At 37.3% G+C, this 26567-nt stretch overlaps 1 protein-coding gene across 6 annotated transcripts in view; it reads right to left on the reverse strand.

The window, feature by feature from the left end:
• The window catches only part of TUT4 (terminal uridylyl transferase 4), a 133234-nt gene that overhangs the window by 34473 nt on the left and 72194 nt on the right, over positions 1–26567 (reverse strand). For 5 of the 6 annotated variants that reach the window (XM_030818810.1, XM_030818809.1, XM_030818812.1 and 2 more), the window contains exons 10-20: positions 24571–24690; positions 24183–24395; positions 20488–20662; positions 17429–18132; positions 14606–14756; positions 10581–10667; positions 7509–7612; positions 4137–4194; positions 3937–4040; positions 3552–3641; positions 783–896 (exon numbers count right to left, since the gene is read on the reverse strand). In XM_030818810.1, coding sequence (XP_030674670.1) covers positions 783–896; positions 3552–3641; positions 3937–4040; positions 4137–4194; positions 7509–7612; positions 10581–10667; positions 14606–14756; positions 17429–18132; positions 20488–20662; positions 24183–24395; positions 24571–24690 — 1920 coding nt within the window. The remainder of the gene's footprint in view (positions 1–782; positions 897–3551; positions 3642–3936; positions 4041–4136; positions 4195–7508; positions 7613–10580; positions 10668–14605; positions 14757–17428; positions 18133–20487; positions 20663–24182; positions 24396–24570; positions 24691–26567) is intronic. The other variant, XM_030818813.1, reaches the window with a different exon arrangement.

The following is a 26567-nucleotide window of genomic DNA, read 5'->3' on the forward strand; positions in this document are numbered from 1 at the left end:
CTTTGCCATAACTATCAAAATTGATGTGAAACCAGAATATGTGACTTTTCCAACCAAGTCTGATGCTTGTCTCCTAACTAAAAATAGTCACCAGTCTAAAAAATTTGAATTGGATCCTCCCTAACGCCTACAAATCTACTTTGTGCCAAGAATCAGGAGGAACAGATGGATGATTAATATCTCCTTTGTACCAATTTCAGAGAGTATAAATTGACTACAAAAATGAACTTTATAAGTCACCAATTCTGAGTGAATAAGTATAATCTGTTTCTTTCAATGTACATTCTTATGTTTAATGTAATTAATATGACTTCAGAAGAGATAAGGAAGAGTTTCCCTGGGTTCATTCTAAACCAATTCACAAGGTTGACCAAAGTACACATAAGAATAAATCAATCTTCATTGCCAGGCAACAGGAGGGAAAATATTCTAGAAAGAAGAAACTTGTGTACTTGCATCTTGGAGACTATAAAATATATGAGTTCATGGCTGGCTACAAGAACTTCACAATCATCCACAGCACTCTAAGACTGTAAAATTTAAAAACATTACAAAAGATATTCAATGGTTCTGTTCATCTAATATTCTTTTGGTAGTCTATATTTTCCCATAATAAATTTTTCAAAAAGATTCATTGTTTAATTATAGCATTAATGGAAAGAGAAAACTTAGGACATCCATGATGGAAAAATCCTTCACGATGACATGAACCAAGCAAAATCTCCTGTGTTTAGATCTATTGTTTTCAAAAAAACTCCTTTATAGTTTTCTTAAACACCTACCTCTTGTAGAACTGGGATAACTGGTGGCTTTCTCTGCTGCAGAAAGTACAGCACCATAAGGATATATGCATATGAAGATAAACTTCCTCTGGAAGCATCCCCAATGTCACATCGCTAAAAAACAACATGATTGAAAACAAAACTTCAGAGTCTTACTCCATGCAGAAGTATATTAAACATTCTGCCACATCATTTTTTTTTAACCCATAGAACTGGGTTAAATTGGGTTAAAAACAAACTGCACCGTCTATAATCCCAACACTCTGGGAGGTTGAGGTGAAAGAAATGCTTGAGCCCAGGAGGTCAAGACCAGCCTGGGTAATGCAGTGAGACCCCATCTTACAAACAAACAAACAAAAAACTACTATACATGATGTGGGGAAATAGGTACTCTCACACACTGCAGGTCAGAGTGTAAATTAATACAAACACTATGAAGAATATTTGACAATATCACAATTACAAAGCACATTTTCTTTGAACCAGCAGTCCTATTCTAAGAATGTACCCTGCAAACATGCCAAAAAATATGTGAAATGACTAAGAAGGTTTTTTTAATTGCAGCACTATTATAATAGCAAAAAATCAGAAATAGTTTTAGGTTCATCAATAAAGCACAGGTTTAAAATAACTAAGCACTATTCACAAAATGGAATGGTATGCAGCCATTATAAAAGAACGAAGTCCCCTGATGGTCTCGTGGTTAGGAAAAACATCTTTTTTAATAAATAAAAAACAAATAAAAAAGAACAAGGGGCTAACATGATGAAACCCCGTCTCTACTAAAAATACAAAAAGTTAGCTGGGCGCAGTGGCGGGCGCCTGTAGTCCCAGCTACTCAGCACACTGAGGCAGGAGAATGGCGTGAACCCAGGAGGCGGAGCGTGCAGCGAGCCGAGATAGTGCCACTGCACTCCAGCCTGGGCGACAGAGCGAGACTCCATCTCAAAAAAAAAAAAAAGGAAGCCAGATATGGTGGCTCACGTCTGTCATATCAGCACTTCGAAAAGCCGAGGAGGGTGGATTGCTTGAGCCCAAGAGTTCAACAACAGTCTGGGCAACATGGCGAAACCCCATCTCTACAAGAAATACAAAAAATAGTTGGGCATGGTGGCACATGCCTGTAGTCCCAGCTACTCAAGAGGCTGAGGTGGGAGGATCAACTGAGCCCAGGAGGTCAAGGCTACAGTGAGCTGTAATCACACCACTTTACTCCAGCCTGGGCAACAGAGAGGGATCCTGCCTCAAAAATAAAAATAAAGGCTGGGCGTGGTGGCTCACGCCTCTAATCACAGCACTTTGGGAGGCCGAGGCGGGCGGAGGAGGTCAAGAGTTCAAGACCAGCCTGGCCAACATGGCAAAACCCTGTCTCTGCTAAAAATACAAAAATTAGCCAGGCGTGGTAACAGGCACCTGTAATCCCAGCTACTCTGGAGGCTGAGGCAGGGAAAACTGCTTGAATCCAGGAGATGGAGGCTGCAGTGAGCCGAGACTGTGCCACTGCACTCCAGCCTGGGTGACAGAGCAAGATCCCATCTCAAAAAAACATAAAATTAAAATTAAAATTAAAATTAAAAAAGGGGAGGGGGGGAGGGGGGAGGGGAGGGGGGGAATGCAACCTGAAAGAATCTTCAGAGACTTCTTCCCTTCAGCAAGGATTTAGCTTATATCTATATTTAAAGGGGAAAGGGGTGATTTCATTAACAGAATTCTATGTAGTTATAACAAAACTGTCATGTTAGAGTTACGTTGTTAGGTGAATCTAGAGAAGTAGGCATATCAAGTCTTATATGTAGTATGTGCCTGAATGCTTTTCTAAGATACACTCTTGTCTAGAAAGACATGTACAGGAATATCTTTAAAAATATGCTTTCCAGCCAGGCACAGTAATCCCAGCACTTTGGGAGGCCGAGGCTGGAGGATCACTTGAGGTCAGGAGTTTGAGACCAGCCCGGCCAATACAGTGAAACCCCGTCTCTACTAAAAATACAAAAATTAGCCAGGCATGGTGGTGAGTGCCTGTAATCCCAGGTACTTGGGAGGCTGAGGCAGGAGAATCGCTTAAACCCAGGAGGCGGAGGTTGCAGTGAGCTGAGATCCCACCACTGCACTCCAGCCTGGGTGACAGAGTGAGACTCCATCTCAACAACAGCAACAACAACAACAGCCTTCCTATTAGAAAGACAAAGCTTTATGAAATGAAAACCTGACCAAGTTTCTCCCCTACTAAAACTCTTCCACTAACACATTTCTAGTGAGCAGCTACCATAAAGCAGGCACTACAATGAACTAGGGAAACAGAGGTCCCTGTTCTCATCTAGTTTACACATTTAGCAAAAGAATGAGAAAATTAAATTCAATGTCATAACAAGTGTTATAATAGGAGAAGCATAAGGTATTATTGGTATTGTTCTGTTTTCTGGGTCAGAAAAATTTATCACTCAACTCAAATATAAGATTTCTTAACCCAGAAATTCTTAACTAGGATGATATGCCAACTCCCATGCCTGGGGCTGAAAATCACTGCATTAAGAAATGTTACTGCTGAGAAACTGACTAGTCAGTTGCACATGGGAATAGAACACATACAGGAAAAAAAGACAGAGCCACCCTACTCTGATAGGTATCAATTCAACCTATGTAATACTGAAAGTTTCTTTTTTGAAAGCTCAGATAAACAAAACTGAGACAAAATTTTTCACAAATCTGACATTAGTTTTCACTTTAATTATCATGAACAAAGCAGATCATTAATTTTTTCATAAATACCTTAGCAAACACTTTCATAGTATATCCCAAATACTGCACTCTAGGATCAATAGCTGCATAAGTAGCTAGCATTCTTGTGTTATGTTGAGCCTGAAAAATAATTACGTATTTGAAAGGATTTCAAATTTCTTAAAATTAAACTACAAATCAGATTTAAAAATATAATACACTCCAAATACAAAATATATAAATGTAAAATGTAAAATACCTATTAATGAGTCAAACAAAAACTGACCTTCAATCTGAAGGAAATATCAAGATAACTAGTAAAATACTTTTTCCTTATACTGTTCACGTTTGAAAGTTTTAAACATAAAGGTAGAGTCAGTAATCTGTAAAGTTTTAAAATGAAAAGTATATACATGGCCCATAAAGATAAACTTACCAACGTATTATATAAACTGATATCGCCTTCTAACCCACTTCGTCTGTGTTCAAATTTTACTATAGGCACTTTGGCAGTAGTTATAGGCAAAATGTTTCTTAAACCTAATTAAAAAAAAAAAGACTTCAGTAGGTTAAATAATTTTCATATATGCTAAAAAAAACTTCTTTTGTTTTAAAGATAAGATTTAAAATTCATACCTGGATGTCTCTTAAGAATTTTTGCCAAATTTTCAATTATTTCCTTACAATTTAATTTCTAAAAAACAAATCAAATAAATAAAAGTTTGACTCAATTTCACCTTGTGCAAATTCTACTTTAATCTAGGCATTTAATAGTAGCATTTACAATTCCCAGCCATAAAGCTCTATAATAACCTTGCTACTCCAAGTAAGTGATTCATAGACCTACAGTATCAGCATAATCTGGAAACTTGATAGAAATGCAGAATCTGAGGACCCTCCCCAGTCTACTAAATCATAATCTGCATTTTAACAGGATCCCAGGGTAATTCACATGCAGATTAAAGTTTGAGAAGCACAAAGTCAGGAGAAGAATATGGTTTTCAATAAGTGAATAAACAAATAGAGGTGAGTTTGGTAAAGGTAAAACAATATACTGATTAAGTAAGTACATAGGCTCTGAATTGAGACAACCCTGGATTCAAATCTTTTTTTTTTTTTTTTTGAGACGGTGTCTCGCTCTTTCACCCAGGCCAGAGTGCAGTGGTGCTATCTTGGCTCACTGCAAGCTCTGCCTCCCGGGTTCATGCCATTCTCCTGTCTCAGCCTCCCGAGTAGCTGGGAATACAGGCACCCGCCACCGTGCCCAGCTAATTTTTTTGTATTTTTATTAGAGACGGGGTTTCACTGTGTTCACCAGGATGGTCTCGATCTCCCAACCTCGTGAGCCGCCCGCCTCGGCCTCCCAAAGTGCTGGGATTACAGGCGTGAGCCACAGCGCCCGGTCTCAAATCTTAAACTAAGTATTGATTAGCTGTGTGACTAACCAGATGTTTAACCTCTCTGAGCATTACATCACTATTCTATAAAATCAAGATAATCATAAACTCCTGTCCTGCAGAGCTGTTGGGAGGATTACATGAGACATGTATGTAAAGCACTCAGCAGAATGCCTGGCACAAAATAAGCCTTTAAATCTGTGAGTTATTTATTATAATTATGTTCATATGGAAAAGAAAGATACTCCTATTATCACCAGCACCTATTTCTCCAAGGAAATTCTTACCTCTGTAAATTTAAATGTGTTACTATTGTAAAAACCAGAGACAGCAGAGCTGGTATGGTAATGATAATCATAATACATAATGATTATGGCATTAAAAATTAACTGGAAATAGCTGAAGGGTATAAACATCAATCCCAAGAGTAATAAAGTCACTTGCATTTTTCCAACATGTTCTTTTTAGCTACATGAGAGCAGGAGCCATTGCAGCTAAACCAAAGGATTTCAAAGAAACCATTAGTTACTAATTCACATACGATAAAATTAACAAAGAAGGTCATTTTTCTCTTTGTTATCCAAGGATACAATTATGCTAAATCTTAAAAGTTTCAATTATGGCTCATCTGAAAGAAAATGATTTATTATTTTCATTGTTTCAACTTCCCAGTAGGAATGGCACAGATTATATATAATATACAAACCCTTAGTGATTAGAAGTTTAATAAATTTTACATAGAAGATATCTAAAACTCTAACCTCTTTCCTGGGTATAAAAATCTTTTCCTATTCCCTCAATTCTTACTCTTCAGAATGGAGAAGGGCAGCCACTTTCCAAGTAGGTGGCTCTAAGCAGAATTTAAGTAAAGGAGAACAAATAAAATACTTGCAACTTTTCAGTTTCTTTATAAAACAAGATGTTAAGACACCAGAAGCAAATTCTTATGGCCAGAAATAAGTCATCACTGCCATCTTTACTCCGGGTCTAACAATTTCAAAACTACCATTCAAAAGAATGATTTTAGAAAAGCACACTATTCTGCTGAATTCTTTTATAACGTAACAGAGGCAATACTGACACCACTACAGATGCCAGAAGCTGGGCCTCACCCCAATCTTGCAAGCAGTCCCTCATTTTGAAACATAAATAACAATAGCTAGGCTGGTAAAGGACTAAACATCTACAAGGATACCCTCCTTTGCTAGTTGCTGTTGAGAAGGCCTGGGACACTTCTTCCCTGTCCAATCAATCTTTTCCTTCCCTGGAGCTTGGACAATCTCCTTCCCACTATTAAGGCCTGGTATACAAAAAAGGAAAGCGTAAGTACCCACTCTTATTGCTGAAATTGCACTTGGGGAAGGTCTGCTCCTGGCATCTCACAGTGGAACTCAGAAAGCTATCAGTTTCAGAAAGCAGTGGTTAGGTTCTACAGTACTATTAGTACTATATTTCAGCTACATTATGGGTTAAAAAAATTACAGAGAGGCAGTGAGATACAATGGAAAGAGCATGAACTCTGGAGTCAGACAGACCTGGGTTACGAATCCCGGCTCCAACAATTACTAGCTGTGTGAACTTGGACAAGTCAGTTTATCTTTCAAAGCCTCAGTTTCCTCATCTGTAAAATGGGGGAAATAATACCTACCTCGAAGGTGGTTGTAAGAATGAAATGAGATAATGTATGTAAAAGTGTATACTGGGAACTCAATAAATGTTAGTTCTCCTCCCCGCCCAAAATGAGCTTCTAAAAGCTATCTTAGCATTTTATTTATTTATTTATTTATTTATTTATTTATTTATTTATTATTTTGAGATGGAGTCTCACTCTATCGCCAGGCTGGAGTGCAGTGGTGCGACCTCGGCTCACTGCAGGCTCCGCCTCCCGGGTTCAAGCGATTCTCCTGCCTCAGCCTCCTGAGTAGCTGGGACTACAGGCGTGCCACCATGCCCAGCTAATTTTTTTATTTTTCGTAGAGACAGGGTTTCACCATGTTGGCCAGGAGTGTCTCGATCTCTTGACCTCATGATCTGCCCACCTTGGCCTCTCAAAGTGCTGGGATTACAGGCATGAGCTACCGCGCCCAGCCCTTAGCATATCATTTATAACATTGCCTCTATGGAAAAAATTTTATGTTAGTGGTCAAAAATTATAACTAACTTTTAAAACAAAACCAATTATAAATTAGATGACCACCTATATTTACTACCTATAGTAACGCAAAGACATCATCTAATGAAAGAGATATGAGAAGACAAAGTATGAAAGATCAATGTTCACTACAAAACTGACGCATCAGCTTCCCATTGGTTCTAGTGAAAAAATTCCAACTTCGTGGTATATTAACTTTTTCCCAAAATTCATTACAAATCACTTGTAACTCTCAGTGACATGGTTTTTGTATCATAAAATTACTGAAACAGTTTTACTTAAGAGTTTAATGTCTTCTAAACTGAAAATGCTACTGTTTTCATATTTCAAACACTTATTTTGATAATATATTTATACAAAGAGTGATACCACATTTTTATCAATATCACATACAAAAATAAACATAGAATCGTCATTGGGAGAAAATAAACTTACATAACGCTTTCCAAACACTCTTACCTCTGCATTTTCATGGCCTTCCAGGGTCATACAAATATCCAGATCACTATCACGAAATCCAAATCCATTCTTAGAAGAGCCAAATAAGCACAACCTTGCCTTTTCTAAGCAAAGGAAAACAAAGTCCAAAGCCTTATTGTAAGCAGAGAGGAGGAGTCTTCTGTTGTCTACTAATGACTTAATACAACATGCTCTTGTCCATTTCTATGATTTAAATTACCTACCACTGGAAGAAATACTGAGAAATTCCAAAACATCTTGAGCCCAAGCTTTTGCCCAAGTTCCCATACCGATGTACCCAACTGCTTTTTCCAATTTTCCACAGACATCATAAATTCAACATGTCTGAACTATCAACTTTGCCCCAAGTCTATTATTATTTCTATTATCCCTCTTCTTAGCAAATAGTACCATCATGTACTCAGCTGCCCACATCAGAAATACAGGTGCAATCCTTAGTATCCCTCTCTCAATGTCCACATCCAAACAATCATTGAGACTTTTAGCTTTTTCCGACTTACGTAATAAATCCATCTGCTTTTATACATTCTCAACATCACTACCAATAGTTAAGATCAATATTTGAGGACTGCCCTCTTAAAAATAAATTAGTTCTTTCAAAGCACAATTCATGTAGGTTTACAAATATCACCTTAGTATATGATTCTCTTCCAAAAATGAGTGATTATAGTCCACTTGATATAAATTATGACAGGGTTAACACTTCAGACTGAGTGTCATCCAATAACAGCTACCATTTCAAATAAGCTATGGTTTAACAGAATTGGATTTTTCTTCCCATTACTTTTTTTTTTTTTTTAGAGACAGGGTCTTGCTATATTGCCCAGGCTAGAGTGCACTGGCTATTCACAGGCACAATCATTATACACTACAGTCTTGAACTCCTTGCCTCAAGCAATACTCCCACCTCAACCTCCCAAGTGGCTGGGATAACAGGTGTGTGCCACTGGGCCTGGCTCTTCCTATTAATTCTAAAGTAGACTACACATTTACAGGACACTCTGTACCTTCAAAACTTCATACCCCCATCCAGTTCTGATGCTCTACTTGAAATTTCAATGATAGCTGAGAGGCAAAAAAGAAGCTATACTCATCAGCAAATAAAACTGAGCATGAGTTTTATATAATAGAGACTTAGATTTGGTCAATACTTTATATACTCCTATAATCCCAGTGCTTCAGGAAGCCAAGGTGGGAGGATCGTTTGAGACCAGCCTGGGCAACATGGTGAGACTTTGTCTTTATAAAAATTTTTTAAAATAAAAAAGAAGGCGAGGTGCGGTGGCTCATGCCTGTAATCCTAGAATTCTGGGAAACTGAGGTGGGTGGATCACTTGAGTTCAGGAGTTTGAGACCTGCTTGGAAAACATGGTGAGACTCCATCTCTACAAAAAATAATGTGCTGGGTGTGGTGGCGCGCACCTGTGGTCCCAGCTACTCAGGAGACTAAGGTAGGAGGATCGCTTGAGCAGTTGAGCCTGTGTGACAGAGCAATATCCTATTTCAAAAAAAATAAAAATAAAAAAAAAATATATATATATACATATATTTCTTTTTTGAGACGGAGTTTCGCTCTTGTCACCCAGACTGGAGTGCAAAGGCATGATCTTGGCTCACTGCAACCTCTGCCTCCCAGGTTCAAGTGATTCTCCTGCCACAGCCTGAGTAGCTGGGACTATAGGCGTGTGCCACCACGCCCAGCAAATTCTTGTACTTTTAGTAGAGACGGGTTTCACCATGTTGGCCAGGCTTGTCTCGAACTCCTGACCTCAGGTGATCCACCTGCCTCAGCCTCCCAAAGTGCTGGGATTATAGGTGTAAGCCACCGCACCTGGCCAAAAAAAAAATTTCTTAATAAAAAATACATTAGCCAAGCATGGTGGCACACACCTGTAGTCCTAACGACTTAGGAGGCTAAGGCAGGAGGACTGCTTGAGCCCGGAAGTTTGAGGCTGCAGTGAGCTATGATCATGCCACTGCACTCCAGTCTGGGCAACAAAGTGAGACCCTGTCTCTAAAAAACAATAATGATAATATAATTTTTTAATTAAAAAATACTGTTTTCAAATACTTTTAAATGTAATATATAGCACATAATGGGTCATCTTGTAAAAGTACAAATTCATTCTGATTAAAGTAAACTTTTATCCTTTTCTAAAATATTTAGTCACAAAAATCTTTATTCTTCATCCTCATGCCCAAAACTTACTCTTCCTGCTCTCTTTGCCATCTCAGTTATATAGGACCACCCATTGTAACTGTTATAGCAAAAACCTTGAAACCATCCTTGATTTCTTTCTTTCTCTCACACCTCACATTTTCCATCAGCAAATCCTATTGGTTCTACCTTCAAAATATATCCCAAATCTGACCACTTCTCATCTACTCTGGACTCACACAGCAGCCTCCTAAATGTTCTGCTTGCTTCTAGTCTTATAGCTCAGCAACCCATTCTCTCAGATCATGTCATTTATTAACTAAAAATCCTCTAAAAGATTTTCATTAGGTACTCAGAATAAAATTCAAAGTCTTTCTACCAACATCCATAAGGCACTAATGACTCAATCCCTAGACCACCTCTCTGACCTCTTCTATACATTACAATCTACCTCTAATACTCCACTCCAGCCACACTGACTTCCTGGCTATTCCTCAAATATGCCAGACATAATCTAGTCTTGTTCCATCAACAATGTTTTCTCCTTGGATATTTATATAACTTGCTCCTTCATGTTCTTCAGGATTCTGCTCAAATGCTACCTTATGAGAGAGGCCTATCATAACACCCCATCACTTCAATTCTTTTATCTCCTACACTTTTAACAGCATGTATTATTTGCTGACATAATATTATATATTTATTAGTCCACTATTTGTCTCCCCGTTTGAAACATAAGCTTCATGAGGTTTCATCTCTTTTATTATCACTGTATTCCCAGCAACTAAAATAGCACTTAACACATAACATTCAATAAATATTTTTAAATAAATGAAACTCAAGACTATATGACTACAGCAAAAATGCAATAAAATTTTTAACCTATGACATACCATCATATTCTTTTTGAATAAACTTTTCCAAGCCAATTAAAATTTGCTCCCTGTTGTGTTGTTCAGAACAAGGTGGTGATAACTCATCTGGGTTTATAAAAAGAAGAAAAAAGGAAAAAGCAAAGTAAGGAAAACAGAATCTGAAAACATCTTCAAGTTTTTACCCTAAAAATTTTACTTACAGTTTGTTCATTATTTGTTGACTTCTCTGACTTTAAAACCATAAATGTTACTGGGGAAGGGTCTGGGAGACAGAAGGAAAAAAACCGTTTTTCTGTTTAGCAACCCAGGGGAAGAAACGAAAATAAATGAAACAGAAAAATAATTTTTAAGATATATGTACATTTCGCATGATCATTTTCCGTATAGCTACAAACCTATTTACTTCTTCACTCTCCTCCATATCCATGCTTATTTTCCCATCTGTTAAGATCTGTATTCATGTTGCTACACTAGGCATCTGGCCCACTCAAATTTAACAGTTCCCTCAAATGCCTGGTCAAAATTTCTATCTTCCCTATAAACTGTTTTGCCTAACCACAGCCTTCAATCATCTCTCCTTAGTTCCACACTTCTTTGGTTCTTCAAACTGTGTGCCACAGTCTAGTACCTAATTTATTTTGTCCTTTTGGTTTTCTAGTTATTTCATTTATATTCATCTTATTTTTCCAAATAAGTCCATATATTTCTTAAGAACAAAGTCTTTTTTTCCCTATCTCTTCCAGACTTATCCCCAAAAGTTAATACAGTAACAGAAACAAAGCAGTAATTTATTAATAATTTGTTATAATGAATTAAACTAATATTCAGCTTTTTAAAAACAAATGCAGTGGCCGGGCACGGTGGCTCACGCTTGTAATCCCAGCACTCTGGGAGGCCGAGGCGGGCGGATCACGAGGTCAGGAGATCGAGACCACGGTGAAACCCCGTCTCTACTAAAAATACAAAAAATTAGCCGGGCGTGGTGGCGGGCGCCTGTAGTCCCAGCTACTCGGGAGGCTGAGGCAGGAGAATGGCATGAACCCGGGAGGCAGAGCTTGCAGTGAGCCGAGATTGCGCCACTGCACTCCAGCCTGGGCGACAGACAAATGCAGTTTATCAGTGCTTACAGAAGGGGAGTTAAATAAATGAAATTAATGTAATTTGTTAACTTGTTTTAGGGCAGTGAAACTATTCTGTATGACACTCTAATGGTGGATACATGACACAATGCACTTGTCAAAACCCACAGAACTTTGCAGCACAAAGAGTGAGCCTTAATGTATGCAATTTTAAAAAAATCATCTAGGAGGTCAGAGGATCTCAGGATGTAATGTAGACTGTAACAAAATAATCTAACTGTATTATAAATGTATGAAACAACTTCACATGAGGGAGTGGGGGGAAAGGTGCTGACCTAAGTAAATTTGAAAATGAGTGGAATTGATAAGACTAAGGGCAAAAGAAACCATACATAAGCACTGCACTCTAGTTAATAAAGTTGTTTCCCACAGGGGTATTGGTTAACAGTTCTGATACTGCTATACATATGTACTAAAATGGAACAATTTAAAAAATGAATAATAGATGGTGGGAACCAGGTTTCTCACTGTTGGAGTGGGGGTTTACATATATGCGTGGCTAAAACGAGCCATGTGGTAATGAGTTAGTTGGATATACCATTATGAAATCATGTTTGGTTTAATACAGATAAGATGGCTACATATAGGCTGTGCGCCGTGGCTCACGCCTGTAATCTCAGCACTTTGGGAGGCCGAGGAGGGCGGATCACAAGGTCAGGAGATCAAGACCATCCCGGCTAACACAGGGAAACCCTGTGTCTACTAAAAATACAAAAAATTAGCCGGGTGTGGTGGCACGAGCCTGTAGTCCCAGCTACTCGGGAGGCTGAGGCAGGAGAATTGGCAGGAACCCAGGAGGCAGAGCTTGCAGTGAGCTGAGATGGCGCCACTGCACTCCAGCCTGGGCGACACAGCGAGATTCAGTCTCCAGAAAAAAAAAAAAAAAAAAGACGGCTACATATAGAAATATTTATAGTAAGTTTATATACGTAGATTAGTATATACACACGTATTTTCTTGCTCTGAGATGGCCTCAAAGCAATGACAGCCCAGTAACAGCAAGCACATCTAGTGTTCAGGTCTTGGTTTCTAATCTCATTCTCCAATAGAAGGAACCACAGCTCCTTGGACAAATGTCCAATTCTAGGAGTAGGGCACAAAATATACATGCAGTGCCAGGAGCATCTTGTAGTGCCAGAAAGTATGGAAGTGTTAAAACCCAAACAAACAAAAAAACCACACACTGACGGATATATATAAAAGGGACTAGGTAGTCAAGTAAAAGAGCTCCCAATGGCCAAAGCTAGAATAATCTGAACAAAAGAAAATTATATTCAATTATAACCCAAAGTATCAAATATCTATGAGCCCACATTGAGGTAAATAAATGACTAAATAAGTAAAAGTAAATGTAAATTGTATCTTAATAAAGCTGCTAAAAAACATGTGCCATGACCCAGCCATTCTAAGTATTTAGCCAAGATAAATAAAAGCATATGTTCATACCCAGACCCACCCAGCCAAAATTTTGAAATGAGACAAATATTTATCAACAGGTGAATGGATAAACTACACTACTCAGATACAAGAAGAAATTAACCACTGATACACAACAACATAAATAAATCTCAAAGTAATTATACTGAGTGAAAAAAGCCAGACATAAAAAAGAATACATTCTGTATAATTCCACTTTTACAGAACTCTAGAAAATGCAAACTATCTATAGTGACAAAAGCAGAAAAGTGGGAGGCAGAAATGGGGAAGAAGGGAGAGATTACAATGAAGCACTAAATGTTATGACCAGAAATTTTATCTTACCTGGACACTGCAAGTAATTCATAAATGTTTGCTGAGTAAAGGTGACTCCCAGGTACTCCGTAAACGTTTGCTGAATAAAGGCATGCAGGGCTTTCCCCAAAATATCTTTATAGCCTTATCTCTCTCTATTGCCTTTCTTATACCCTACCAAATCAAAGGCAATTATTCCCCCAAACAAATTATGCACTCTATGCTTTTTTTTTTTTTTTTTTTTTTTTTTTTTTTTTTTTTTTTTTTTTTTAAGACGGAGTCTCACTCTGTTGCCCAGGCTGGAGTGCAGTGGCATAATCTTGGCTCACCACAACCTCCACCTCCCGGGTCCAAGCGATTCTCCTGCCTCAGACTCGCGAGTTACTGGGACTACAGGCACCGGCCACCATGCCCGGCTAATTTCTGTATTTTAAGTAGAGACAGGGTTTCACCATGTTGGCCAGGCTGGTCTCGAACTCCTGACCTCATGATCCGCCCACCTTGGCCTCCCAAAATGCTGGGATTACAGGCATAATCTTTGACGTTTTATGCATAAATCTTTGACATTTAAAAATGCAGCTCAAGGTCCATCTCAAATATCACATCATTAATCCTGATTCCTCTAATCCACCCCAGATAAAACTGTGTTTACACTGCGTTTCATTTACCATTACTATAGCATGTAACACATTCTATTTCCAATTATGGCAATTTACATAAATGCCATATTAATCCATCTAGAGCAGTGTTATCCAAGAACGCTGCAATGATGAAAATGTTCTCTATCAATGCTGTCCAATGCAGCAGCCACTAGCCACATATAGCTACTGAGTACTTGAGATATGTCTAGTATAAAACTGAAGAACCTGGTTTTTAATTTAATTTTAATTGATTTAAATTTAAAAGCCACATAGGCTAGAAGCTACCATGTTAGACAGCTCATATCCATATTTTAAGCTCCTTAAAAGCAATATATATGGACTCTCAATTCCCCTTGGCATTTACCATGATGCCTTGCACATAACAGTCATTTAGTAAATATCTGTGCTTGGGTATCTATTCAAAAACCTCTAGCAAAACAAAACGTAAACAAACTGTTTTTAAATCAGAAAATTAATATTTAATATCTAAGAAGGAATCTAGTCCCAATACTTGTAGTAATGAAAGACTTACCAAAACATCTTTTACATACTAAATCAAGTATTTCCCGAAATCGGTTTGTCATTGGTGGTAGAGGTTTTAGATCAATTTTCCTAAAATCCTCTGGGCAATCATTCTTTGAATGGCCATCCTTTTTGCAGATGCTGCATACTATCGTTGGTGGCTACACAAAGATAAAAAGAAATCTAATCTAATAAACTTTTGAGGGACATCATCACTTAGGAAGTGAATTCAAAACAAATCTTTTATGTAACTCAGTTTTGATAACCTGTGCTTTCAGGAGGTAATTAAAAAAAAAAAACATGTTGTTAAAATGCAGTATTAGCTACAAAAAACTTTTTTGAGTCAACCACTTTTTCTTCCCCACTAAAATTATATCAAGGATTAAATTAACCTGAAAATGGAAGATACAGAAAATGCCAGGAGATGCAGAAAGTATGAGTTCATTCAAACAGCTCCCAAAGGAAAATATATGCATTATATTTTTAACTCACTGAGATCTAACAAAATAGGTTATAAAGAAATTTTAAGGTGCACCTTTCATTTCACTCCAAACATTTTCTATTTTCTGAATCAATCACAGAACCCTCACTTAGTTGGTTCAATTTATTAAATTAGTTGCTCAAGAGACCAAACTGCAGACTGAACACTAAAAATAAATTAGCTTCATACGAACAGTAACTTATTCAATAGCCACAAAATGAACTCCAAACCCTATATAACCATTTTAAATGTATTTCAATGGACACCAAACAAGTGGTTAAAACACAAAAATTTATGCCAACTCAATGAAACAAACACATATGTTTAAAAAACACCAATACTCTTTTCTTTACTGTAATATGCCTACATCCTGTAAGTGTCTTTCTCCAATGTTAGCCTGGACATTTATATAGCCATAAATTCTGATACAAATTATATAAAGAAATCTCTCTTTGTAAGAATGATGCACTGTGGGCTAATTAACAGTACTATAAGAATCTCTATCACCTTTTCAAAGCTTTTTTTAAAAAATGACATATTTAGGCAGGAAACTCTTTAAATAGTAAAAATGAAAACTGGAGAAACAGTACTTACCCTAAGTTTCCAGGAAAAAAAGTATAAAGCATAAGACATGTAAACTGAAGTTATATAATTAAGTTTTCTAAAAACCTGCCATTTATTTGATGCTTTCAATAGTCCATGTGCCTTAAATACTGCAACCTAGATAAAATGCAACAGATGTATATTTATACAGAATGAAGAAATACTGCTTACTGGGAGGGGAAAACGGGGAGGTGTTGGTCAAAGGGTACAAAGTTTCATTTATGCAAAATAAATAAGTTCCAGAGATCTGTACAAAGTAGTTCTGGAAATCTGTACAGATTAACAATACTGTATTATATTCTTAAATTTGCTAATAAGGTACCTCTTAAGCTCTCTAACAACAAAAGGAAAAAAAGCAGAGGGTACTTTTGGAGCTGATGGATGGACAGGTTTGTGGCATTGACAGTGATAATAATATATATACTTAAGTTCAAACACATCCAGTTGTAGACATTAAATATCTATAGCTTTTTAAATGCTAGCCATACTTTAATAAAGCAGATTTTTTAAAAATAGGCAATACTATTTAATAATTAGGTTAAACATCTTAAAGCTTGTCAATAATTACTGATAAAACAATAAGCCTGGATAAGGCTAGATGGCTTCCCTTTTTTTTTTTTAATATTCTACTTGGCTTATGAATGATCTGTATAATCATTTTTTCACATGGATAATAATAATGATATTTCAATTATCTGGAATGCACTTGAAGTAATGTGATTTGGTTAAAACTTTGTTTTATTCACAAAGCAGTTATTGCTTACTTCCTGTTCAATGGGTTTTTTCCTATGATTTTAAATGATTTCCTTTATGACTTAAAGTTCAGACTATCTGGCCGGGTGCAGTAGCTCACATCTATAATCCCAGCACTTTGGGGGGCCAAGGCAGGCGGATCACTTGAGCTCACGAGTTCGAGACCAGCCTGGGCAACATGGCGAAATCCCGTCTCTACAAAAAAAATACAAAAATTAGCCAGACATGGTGGTATGAGCCTATTGTCCCAGCTACTCAGGAGGCTGAGGTGGGAGAATGGCTTGAGCCTGGGAGGCGGAGGTTGCAGTGAGCTGAGATTGCACCACTGCACTTCAGTCTGGGCAACAGAGCCAGACCTTGTCTCAAAATAATAGTAATAATAAGTTCATGCTATCTTACTTGAAAAGAAAAAGTAGAAAAGTTTGGATTCCTGTAATTCATACAGGATAAGCCAAAATCCAGAGGCTCAGCAGCAGAAACAGAATCTGGATTCTTCATTTTTTTGACTACTAATCCTAGTTTCCCTCAACTACCTTTAGTATGCTTATATTTCCCCCCTCTAAAAATATCTTTAAAGTAGAATACTATTAGAATTTACAAACCTTTTATTTTTGGGGGAAGAAAAATTTTATGTATAAAAATAAGCTTGAATGTGGCTTTTGTTGGGGGAAAAAAAAGAAACAAATACAAAATAAGCAATATTTAAAATGCAGGCTACCTTTGCTAAGATTTTCATGAAATATCAGATGAATCCTTTCATACATGAGAAAGTAAAGGAAACCAACTGGTAATAGAATGCTGAAATCTTTTGAGGCTTTATATACATTATTTAAAGGCAACTATATGAAAAACACAAAAGGTAAAATACATACCAAAATATCATTCCAAAACAAGTCACCACTATATATAGCTATTTTTACATTTCTAATCTAAAAAATATACATAGTCATACAACAACCACAAAATCTTATAGATCATTTACAAACTGTATCCTACCTTGCCAGAGGTTAAAATAAATTTATCAAACACATAATATAATTCCTGGGTGGGGAGGTTATCATCATCATTAAGGTCAGAAACATCTTCTGTAGCTTTGCAGTTGCAAGAGGTAGCAGATGTGTCGGTGCACACACTCTGATGTGAACTCTCTGTTTCTAAATTTGACCTGCAGTCTGTTCCAGTAGATTTATCTGGGTCAGGCGACTTAGACAAATCAATGCAATTACATTGGCTGAGCTCTTTTTTTAAACAAGTTTCTGAAGGCGCTAAATCATCTTGTTTCTTATCTGATTTTGGCTCTAATTCACTGCTTTTGCTGGTAGAAAGAGATGAAGAGTCCTGTCCGTGGTCAGCAAAATCTAGTTCATTTACCAACAAATTGTTGTTGTCAATAATACATCTCTGTGATGTACATTCCATTTCATCATATTTAACAGGTTGCTCTCTTTCTGCATTTATTTTTTCTGTGGTTTCCCCAAGCAGAATACAACCATTGGTTGCCATATTGTTCGACTTGACTGGTTTCTTATTGCTTATTTTCCCCTTCTCTCTTTTCTTGAAGTCCACTGTAGACTTATTTCCACCCTTCGTCTGAGGACAGGCAAAATACCGATAAGCTGCCCTAAATCTCTCCACAACATATTCGTAAACCAGCTGGCTGTTTAAGCTCCGTGCAACATTCCTCTTGACTGAAAATGGATCTAGCAAAACAGAAAATGGTAAATAGCTAAGTCTCTACTAACAAACTACATTTCCAAGCTCATACGAGTAGATCTTAACTGATAAATTGTCAGAATACATTTTCCCAAGGGGTTTTTCTAAGCTAGACTCCCAACGAAAGTTCCTGAAAATGGGAGGAAATACAATTGCAACATTTTTTTTCTTTCTCTCATAAAATAAAAAGCTAAAAGGAAAAATAAACAAGACTAATAATAAGATAACTAATAATGGGATGGCTGAGAAGGCCAACTAGGTAATTAGTTTCAATGATGAAATTGTGGAAAAAGGAGTTTTTTTTTTTCTTTTGAGATGGAGTCTTGCTCTGTCCCCCAAGCTGGAGTACAGTGCTATGATCTCAGCTCACTGCAACCTCTGCCTCCCAGGTTCAAGAGATTCTCCTGACTCAGCCTCCCGAGTAGCTGGGACTATGGGCACATGCCACCATGCCCAGCTAATTTTTGTATTTTTAGTAGAGATGGAGTTTCACCATGTTGGCCAGGCTGGTCTTGAACTTTTGACCTCAGGTGATCCGGCTGCTTCAGCCTCCCAAAGTGTTGGGATTACAGGCATGAGCCACTGCGCCCAGGTCATAGTGTTCTTTAATATAGTTATATGCTCTTTGCAATATAAACAAGTAAAACCTAAAACTCTCAAGGCTTCAACTTGGAAAAAAACTGATTTTAAGATTTAACTTTAGTGAGATAAATCCCATCTCTACAAAAAAATACAAAAATTAGCCAGACATGGTGGTACGCGCCTGTTGTCCCAGCTGTTCAGGAGGCTAAGGTGGGAGAATGGCTTGAGCCTGGGAGGCGGAGGTTGCAGTGAGCTGAGATTGCACCACTGCACTTCAGCCTGGGCAACAGAGCCAGACCTTGTCTCAAAATAATAGTAATAATATGTAACAGACAGTAGTAGGAAGAAACAGCAAAAAAGCAAGAAACCTAAAAAAGTAAAAATTAATCCAATATTTAAATTTCGATCCAGTCAAAAATAACTACCCTGCAAAGTCTTGACACAGCTGCATCCTTATTATTAACATGGCAGATTTCTGAAAATATCTGTAAGCCTTAAATATAGATAAGCCCCAGGAAAAATGAACAGTGCACCAAAAAGACAATACATATGCTCTCCACTACTTAAGATCTTTTGGTATTAACAGGCCAGGCTTCAAACTGTTAAAGCTGGGGCATCTGTTACTTTTTGCTGCTATCTAAATCCACAGGCTTTAAAAAGATTTTTCTACTTTCTTCCTCACTTCCCAAAGCAAATGAAAAAGGGGGGGAAAAGAAAGAAAAAAATAGAGATAAATTATGGCTGGAAGGCTTCAGAGCTCATTTATTTACTATATATAAGAGTACAAGATGTGTATAAATGTTTGCATGTATATTTCAGAATATTTCTGGGTTGAACTCACAGTAGAAAAGGCCAGCAGGAGTGAGGGAATGGAATAAGATGTAGGCTGAACAGACTAAAACGGACATAAATTCAATTTCTTATCTACAAAAGGTAAGTGAAATGCTGTGAAATTTAAATTTTTGATTAAGAATTGAGGAGCCACTCTATTGTTTTCTGTATCTCTGAAGATCTTAATGGTCTTGGGATCTGATGTGAAACTTTGTCAACATCAATTTTTATTTTTCTCCTTAGCGAAGCCACATTTATTAGGTGAGGTACTTTAAAAGACAATGAAAACTTTCTCATAATCTCATGACACAAATTTATTCAAAAAGATCTTATGGTATTCATAACTTATATTTTTCTGTATTTCTGTAAGTTTGCATAATTAAAAAATAAAGTTTTCAAATTTAAAAAATGCTAATTACTGACCTTAACCATATATGGCAGAAATCTTTAAATAAATACTAATTCTATAAAACTATAATAGACTTGACAAAGAATCTAAATAAATAATGAAGGCCATGCACGGGGGCTCACACCTATCATCCCAGCACTTTGAGAGACCAATGCAGAAGGATCACTTGAGGCCAAGAGTTCCAGACCAGCCTGAGCAACACAGTGAGACCCCCATCTCTACAAAAAATAAAAAAAATTAGCTGGGCATGGTAGCACAAGCCTATAGTCCTAGCTACTTAGGAGGCTGAGGATCCCTTGAACCCATGAGTTTGAGGATGCAGTAAGCCATGATCCTATCACTGCACTCCTGCCTGGGCGACAGGGCAAGACCCTGTCTCTAAAAAAATTAAAAATAAAGAATGACAATTTAGTGACATATATATATAGTGCTACAAAGCCAAAGGATTATTAACACTGAATTAGATAATGAGTAGCGCATAAAAAATATTCTCCAAATGAAATACAACATATCATCTCACCTTCAATGGCTATTCGCCTTTTAGGCCAGTTTTTATTTTCTCTTGTTAAAATATCTTGTATCCGTACACATATGACATATTCCTCCAAAGCAAAATCCAGTGTGTAAAATTTTAGCAGCTCTAACCATAACTGTCCCAAGGATACCCAATTTGGTGTTTCCAATGTTAAAGGAGACTGCAAAAGAAAAAACACTTTTCATTTAAGCTTAACAAAACCATAAAATCAACAGATTTTCAGTTAGAGAAGACCTTGGAGATCCCATTTTCAAAAACAGACATGAAGGAGTAATTTGCCAAAAAGCTGTCAGTTTGAAGCAAAGCTGGGAACAAAGTCCCAGTTTACTGACTCCTAGGAATTCTGCATTCTTTCCACCGAACCAGTGATTCTCGAACTTGGCTGCACATTAGAATCATGTGGAGAGCAGTAAAATACACTAGTACCTGAATTCCACACCACCCCCACCTTCTACACCCCTCCCAAGATTCTGCTAATTGACTAGGCTACCGGCCTAGGCCATGGTATTTTTAAAGCTCCCTAAAGTAATTTTCATGTGCAGCCAAAGCTGCAAACCACTGCGTAACTACTACGACTCCTTTTTCCAATAATTAATTTTAAAATATAAGCAAATGCCCTGGCTTTCAAAAACACTAATTCTTTCATTCAGCAAACATTTCTTTAGAACCTCCTATGTCCCTGACATTGTTGGGAATATCATAAAGTAAAGAAAGCTCACACTTATACATAAGGTCTACCATGTACCATTCACTCTTCTAAAAGCTGCACATATATTAACAATTAATTCTAACTATTCCATGAAGTGGATAGTTAGAAGACCACCTGGCTACTGGGTCCATGCAGTGAATCACTATACTATACTGCCACCTAAATAAGGTCCTACTTCATAGACTATTAGAAGGGGGAGAGACAATTTAACAATTATAGTAAGGGCTACATGCTAAGATGGGCCTCTAAATCAGGGGAATCATAACAGAAGATGTAACACCTGAATTCCAAAGAATTAGCTAGATGAAACCTGGCTAAAAGTAATCACTAGGCAGCATAAACACAATGAAACAATCATTCTCACATTCCATTCTGCAACTATTCATTGAGTGCCTACTTTGTGCAAGGCAGTGTTCTAGGCACTTAGGATATATCTTTGAGGGAAAAAAACCCCAAAGATCCTTGCCTTCATGGAGCTTACTTTCTATGGAAAGACAACAAACATATTTAATAAGTAAATTACATAGTAACTTAAAAGATAAGTACTACAGAAAAAAAGAGAGTTGAGTACGCTAAAAAGGATGGGAGTGTGGAAGCAGGAGAAGGTCACAGTGTTCAGTAGAGTAGTCAGGATAAGAATTATTGAGAAGGTACGGTTTAAGAAGAGGGAAAAGTGCTGTAGGAATGGGAAACAGTGCAAACGCACAAAGAATGAGACCAGTTTTAAAAAGAAAACCAAGATAGAGTGAGAGGAAGAGTAGAAGAGGAAAGAAAGCAAAGAGCCAGGAAGGGCTGTTTGGCTTGTTATCTAAATGAAATGAGGAACAACTGAAGCATTTGAGTGTGGGGAGAGGGAAGCGCATGATCTGACTTAAGTTTTAGAAGAACTGTTCTGATTGTTAAGAACAGACCATAAGAGGAAAGGGTAGACACAGGGAAACCTCTTAGGAGGCTATAGTAGTATCCCAGGCCAGAGATGATGGTGGCTAGGACCAGGAAGGTAACAGTGGAGGTAGTGAGAGGTAATCAAATTCTGGATATATATTGAAGTAAAGATGACAGGATTTCCTGACAAGACTTGACAGGGGGTATGAAAGAGGAGTAAAGGATGACTCCAAGGTTAACTAAAAGAAACATCCTTTCAGTTAATTAAGCAACTGAAAGGATGCAGTGCGAACAATTAAGATTAAAAAACTAAGTGTGGAGCAAGTTTAAAGGGAGGATCAGGAATTCAGTTTAGATACATTAAGACACCTATTAGATGGCTGGGCGCGGTGGCTCACGCCTGTAATCCTGGCACTTTGGGAGGCCGAGGCAGGTAGATCACGAGGTCAGGAGATTGAGACTATCCTGGCTAACACGGTGAAACCCCATTTCTACTAAAAATACAAAAAATTAGCCGGGCATGGTGGCGGGCACCTGTAGTCCCAGCTACTTGGGAGGCTGAGCTGAGGCAGCAGAATGGCATGAACCTGGGAGGCAGAGGTTTCAGTGAGCTGAGATTGCACCACTGCACTCCAGCCTGGGCAACAGAGTGAGACTCCGTCTCAGGAAAAAAAAAAAAAAAAAAAAAAGACATCTATTAGACATCTAAGTAGAGACAGTAAATGGGCAGTTGGTTATACAATTATGGTGGTCAGGAGAGAGGTCTGGCTGGAGATTTGAATTTGACAGTGATCATCATACAGACAGTACTTAAAATCCACAGGATTAGATGGGATTACCAACGGAATGTACATACACAAGAATAAAGGGATCGTGAACTATAGCACTTCAACTTTAAGAGATTACAGAGGGAAAAAGAAACCAGCAAAGGAAACTGAGAAGGAATAACCAGCCATGGGTCTGGTGTCCTGAAAGTCAAGTGAACAAAATTTTCAGAGAGGGAAGTAATTAACTGGCAGATGTTCCTAATAAATCAAAAACAACAGAAACTGAGAAATGACCACTGGATTTAGTAATGTGGAGGTTACTGACATTGATGATACAAGTTTTGGCAAACTGATGGGGTGACATCAAAGCCTGATTAGTGTGAGTTAACGGGAAACAGAAATCAAAAACAGTAAATACAGACATTTAAGAAGTTTCACTGCAAAAGGGAGCAAAGGAATAGCTGGGAGGGAAAGTGATGTCAGATTTTTCTCACAGTGGGAGAAATAAGAGCATGTTTGATTTTGTAGGGAATGAAAAATTGGTAATTTATGAGGGAATAATTGCTAGAGTGATATTCTGGAAAAGACAAGAGAGGATGAGACTGAATACACAAGTGAAGAAAATGACTTTAGATAAGAACATGGCAAGTTCTCAGTGAAGTAATAAGCAAGCATTAGCTGAGAGTATTAGTGGTTTGAGGTGAGAGTGTACAGTAGTCCAGGAAAGTGGAAGAGTTGAATACAATAGGCAAGTATATCAGGAAACTACAAATAATTCAGTATAGCTAGAGCAATGATTTCAGAAATGTTCAGATTTCTGTAATAATGCATCTGTCCATTTAGAAGACTACAAGCTTCTGGAGGACATAATCCATGTACCTTTAGTTCTCTAGCACTCAAGATAATGCCTGACACATAGCAGGTCCTTAATAAATGAATGCTGAATGATCAAATAAGCAAAGCTACCCTCTCTTACAGCACAGAGGCTTTATTTCTCCGCCCAATTGCCAACAAAATTCCCATATGCTGAAGTCTGGTCAGAGCCCAACTCTTGAAGGAAATTTACCTTGTCTAGATGAAAAATGACAGATTTATCTTGACATGATTCAAACAACACAAGTTTTCCAAAACAAGGCATAAATTCATTACAGAATCTTGGTACTGAAAAACTAAACCAGATCAACCCCTCACTTTATAGATGAGGAAAATGAGGCCAAGAGGCTTGCTCAAGGTCAATCTACAATTAAAATAGCTTCAATCGAAGGCATCACAAATTCTACAGATAGAAAAGCCAAAAAAACAAAAACAAAAAGGCTTACTTTGCCATGTTTTTCCTTCATGGCATTACTTTGGTTGTCTGTTTCTGTCTTCTTGGTATCATCTTTTGGTTGGTCTGCCTTAGCTTTGTTTTCCTCAGCAATTGAGTTTTTCTCAGTTGCACTACTTGAATTATATTCCCACTTCACAAACTTCTCTTCTACTATGCCCTTCAGCTGAAAGTCATCCATTCTTTTTGGGTCAAAGCCTTCAATCTATATAAAAAGGCATTCCAAATTGGTAGTGGAAAAATTATTTAAAAAAAAAAAAGATGGACAAACAGACAAACCAGAATTCCAGCTTAAAATGTTTGAGCAGAGTTCTCTGCAAGAGCAAACTATATATATATATATATATATATGCATATATATATCACAAACTCATGCTTACCCAACTTCCAAGTAAGCAAGGAAGAAGAGGGGGTTTTCTCTGTTGTAGAAAAAACATCACCATTAAAGCAAAACAGTAAGAAGGGATTCCACCATCAGTTTGGGAGTCAATATAGCACAACTGCAAAATGAAGGGGAAAAAAGTACTACCATTTAGCTTTCTTAATTTTCATGATAAAATTAGCTTGTTTTTTCCTACCCTAATCATTGTAAAAAGTTCAAATGACAATGAAAAATATAAGGAATAACTTGAAATATCATCATTCTAATAACCATTAAAATGTTGATCATTTTTTCATTCTTTTTAAAATTCATACAAAGATACATATTTTTATTAAAAGGAATAATATTATATGTAGTTATTTTACTGTGGATACATTTTAAAAATATTTTCTCATCTTGCCTCTACTTCTACTTCAATTAACAACCTTCTATGTCTTCTTCTAGGCCTTTTTCTATACTCATATACAAATACACATACATTTCTATTTCCTATATAGGTATATGGAGAAGTTTAAGTTTTTCAACATTATTTTACCAAAATAGTATATTATAGACACCTCTCTGTATATTACTCTTCTCCCTTAACAATATATCAAGAAAGTCCCTTTAAATCAATTAGCAAGATCTAACACGTTATTTTATTTTTGAGACAGGGTCTCGCTCTGTAGCCCAGGGTGGAGTGCAGTGGCATGATCACGACTCACTGCAGCCTCAAACTCCCAGGCTCAAGTGATCCTTCCACGTAGCTGGGACTACAGGCATGCACCACCACGCTCGGCTAATTTTTTTTATTTTATAGACAGATTTTTTTATTTTGTAGACTATTTGTAGACAAATTTTACTTATGTTGCCCAGGCTGGTCTCGAACCCTTGGGCTCAAAGGATCTCCCCGCTCGGCCTCCCAAAGTGCTGGGTATTTATACACATGAGCCACCATGCCCAGCCAACACATTCTTTTAAATGCTTAAATTATAGTCTATGATATGGATGGTTACATAATAGTTCCCCCATTCAAGAACATTCCCATGTTGTTCCCAGTTTTTGCCACTTCAAATAATGCTGTAATGTTCATCCTTATACATGTTTCCTAAGTATTGGTGCTTATTTCTATGAGCTGTATTCCCAGGAATGTTTGTTAAATTAAAAAATGAGTGATATATTTTAATCTTAAAATATATTGTTAAGAATCGTTTTTCCAAAATCACTACAAAAATTTGTATTTTCCACCAGGAACCTAGGTGTGTTCACCCCTTCGAACACTAGGTATTATCTAGTGCATACACGCCTTCAAACACTAGGTATTATCACTTAAAAAATAATTTTCAATAATTTTCAATGGGATGGGTGAAATGTAATATCTGATGGTTACTTTAATTTGCATGTCCTTGACCCTAAAGAGATTATGAAATTTGTGTATGTTTACCCTTTGGGATTTATTCTTTTCTAAATTGCCTATTAAATATTTTGCCAGTTTTTCTATTTTCATGCAATACATCAATTTATAAGAGTTTTAATTCTAGATAATAACCCTTTACATCTGATATATGCATTTGAAAGATGTTATTTTTCCCAATCTACTATTTTTCTTTTGATATTATTTATGATATATTTTACCATATAAAATTTTTTAATTTTCACTATGCTTTAGTTTAAATATGCTTATTTCAGACATTCAGCCCTCCATATCAATGGGTTCTGCATCTGCACATTCAATCAGCTGCATACTGAAAATATTTTTTAGGCTGGGCTCACTGGCTCATGCAAGTAATCCCAGCACTTTGGGAGGCAGAGTGAGTGGATCGCTTAAGGTCAGGAGTTCGAGACCAGCCTGGCCAACATAGTGAAACCCTGTCTCTACTAAAAATACAAAAATTAGCCAGGCACAGTGGCAGGCACCTTTAATCTCAGCTACTCGGGAGGCTGAGACAGGAGAATCACTTGAACCCAGGAGGTGGAGGTTGCAGTGAGCTGAGATTGCGCCTCCAGCCTGGGCAA

The sequence above is a fragment of the Nomascus leucogenys genome, chromosome 9 (assembly GCF_006542625.1).
Source record: "Nomascus leucogenys isolate Asia chromosome 9, Asia_NLE_v1, whole genome shotgun sequence".
NCBI classification, from domain to species: Eukaryota; Metazoa; Chordata; class Mammalia; order Primates; family Hylobatidae; genus Nomascus; species Nomascus leucogenys.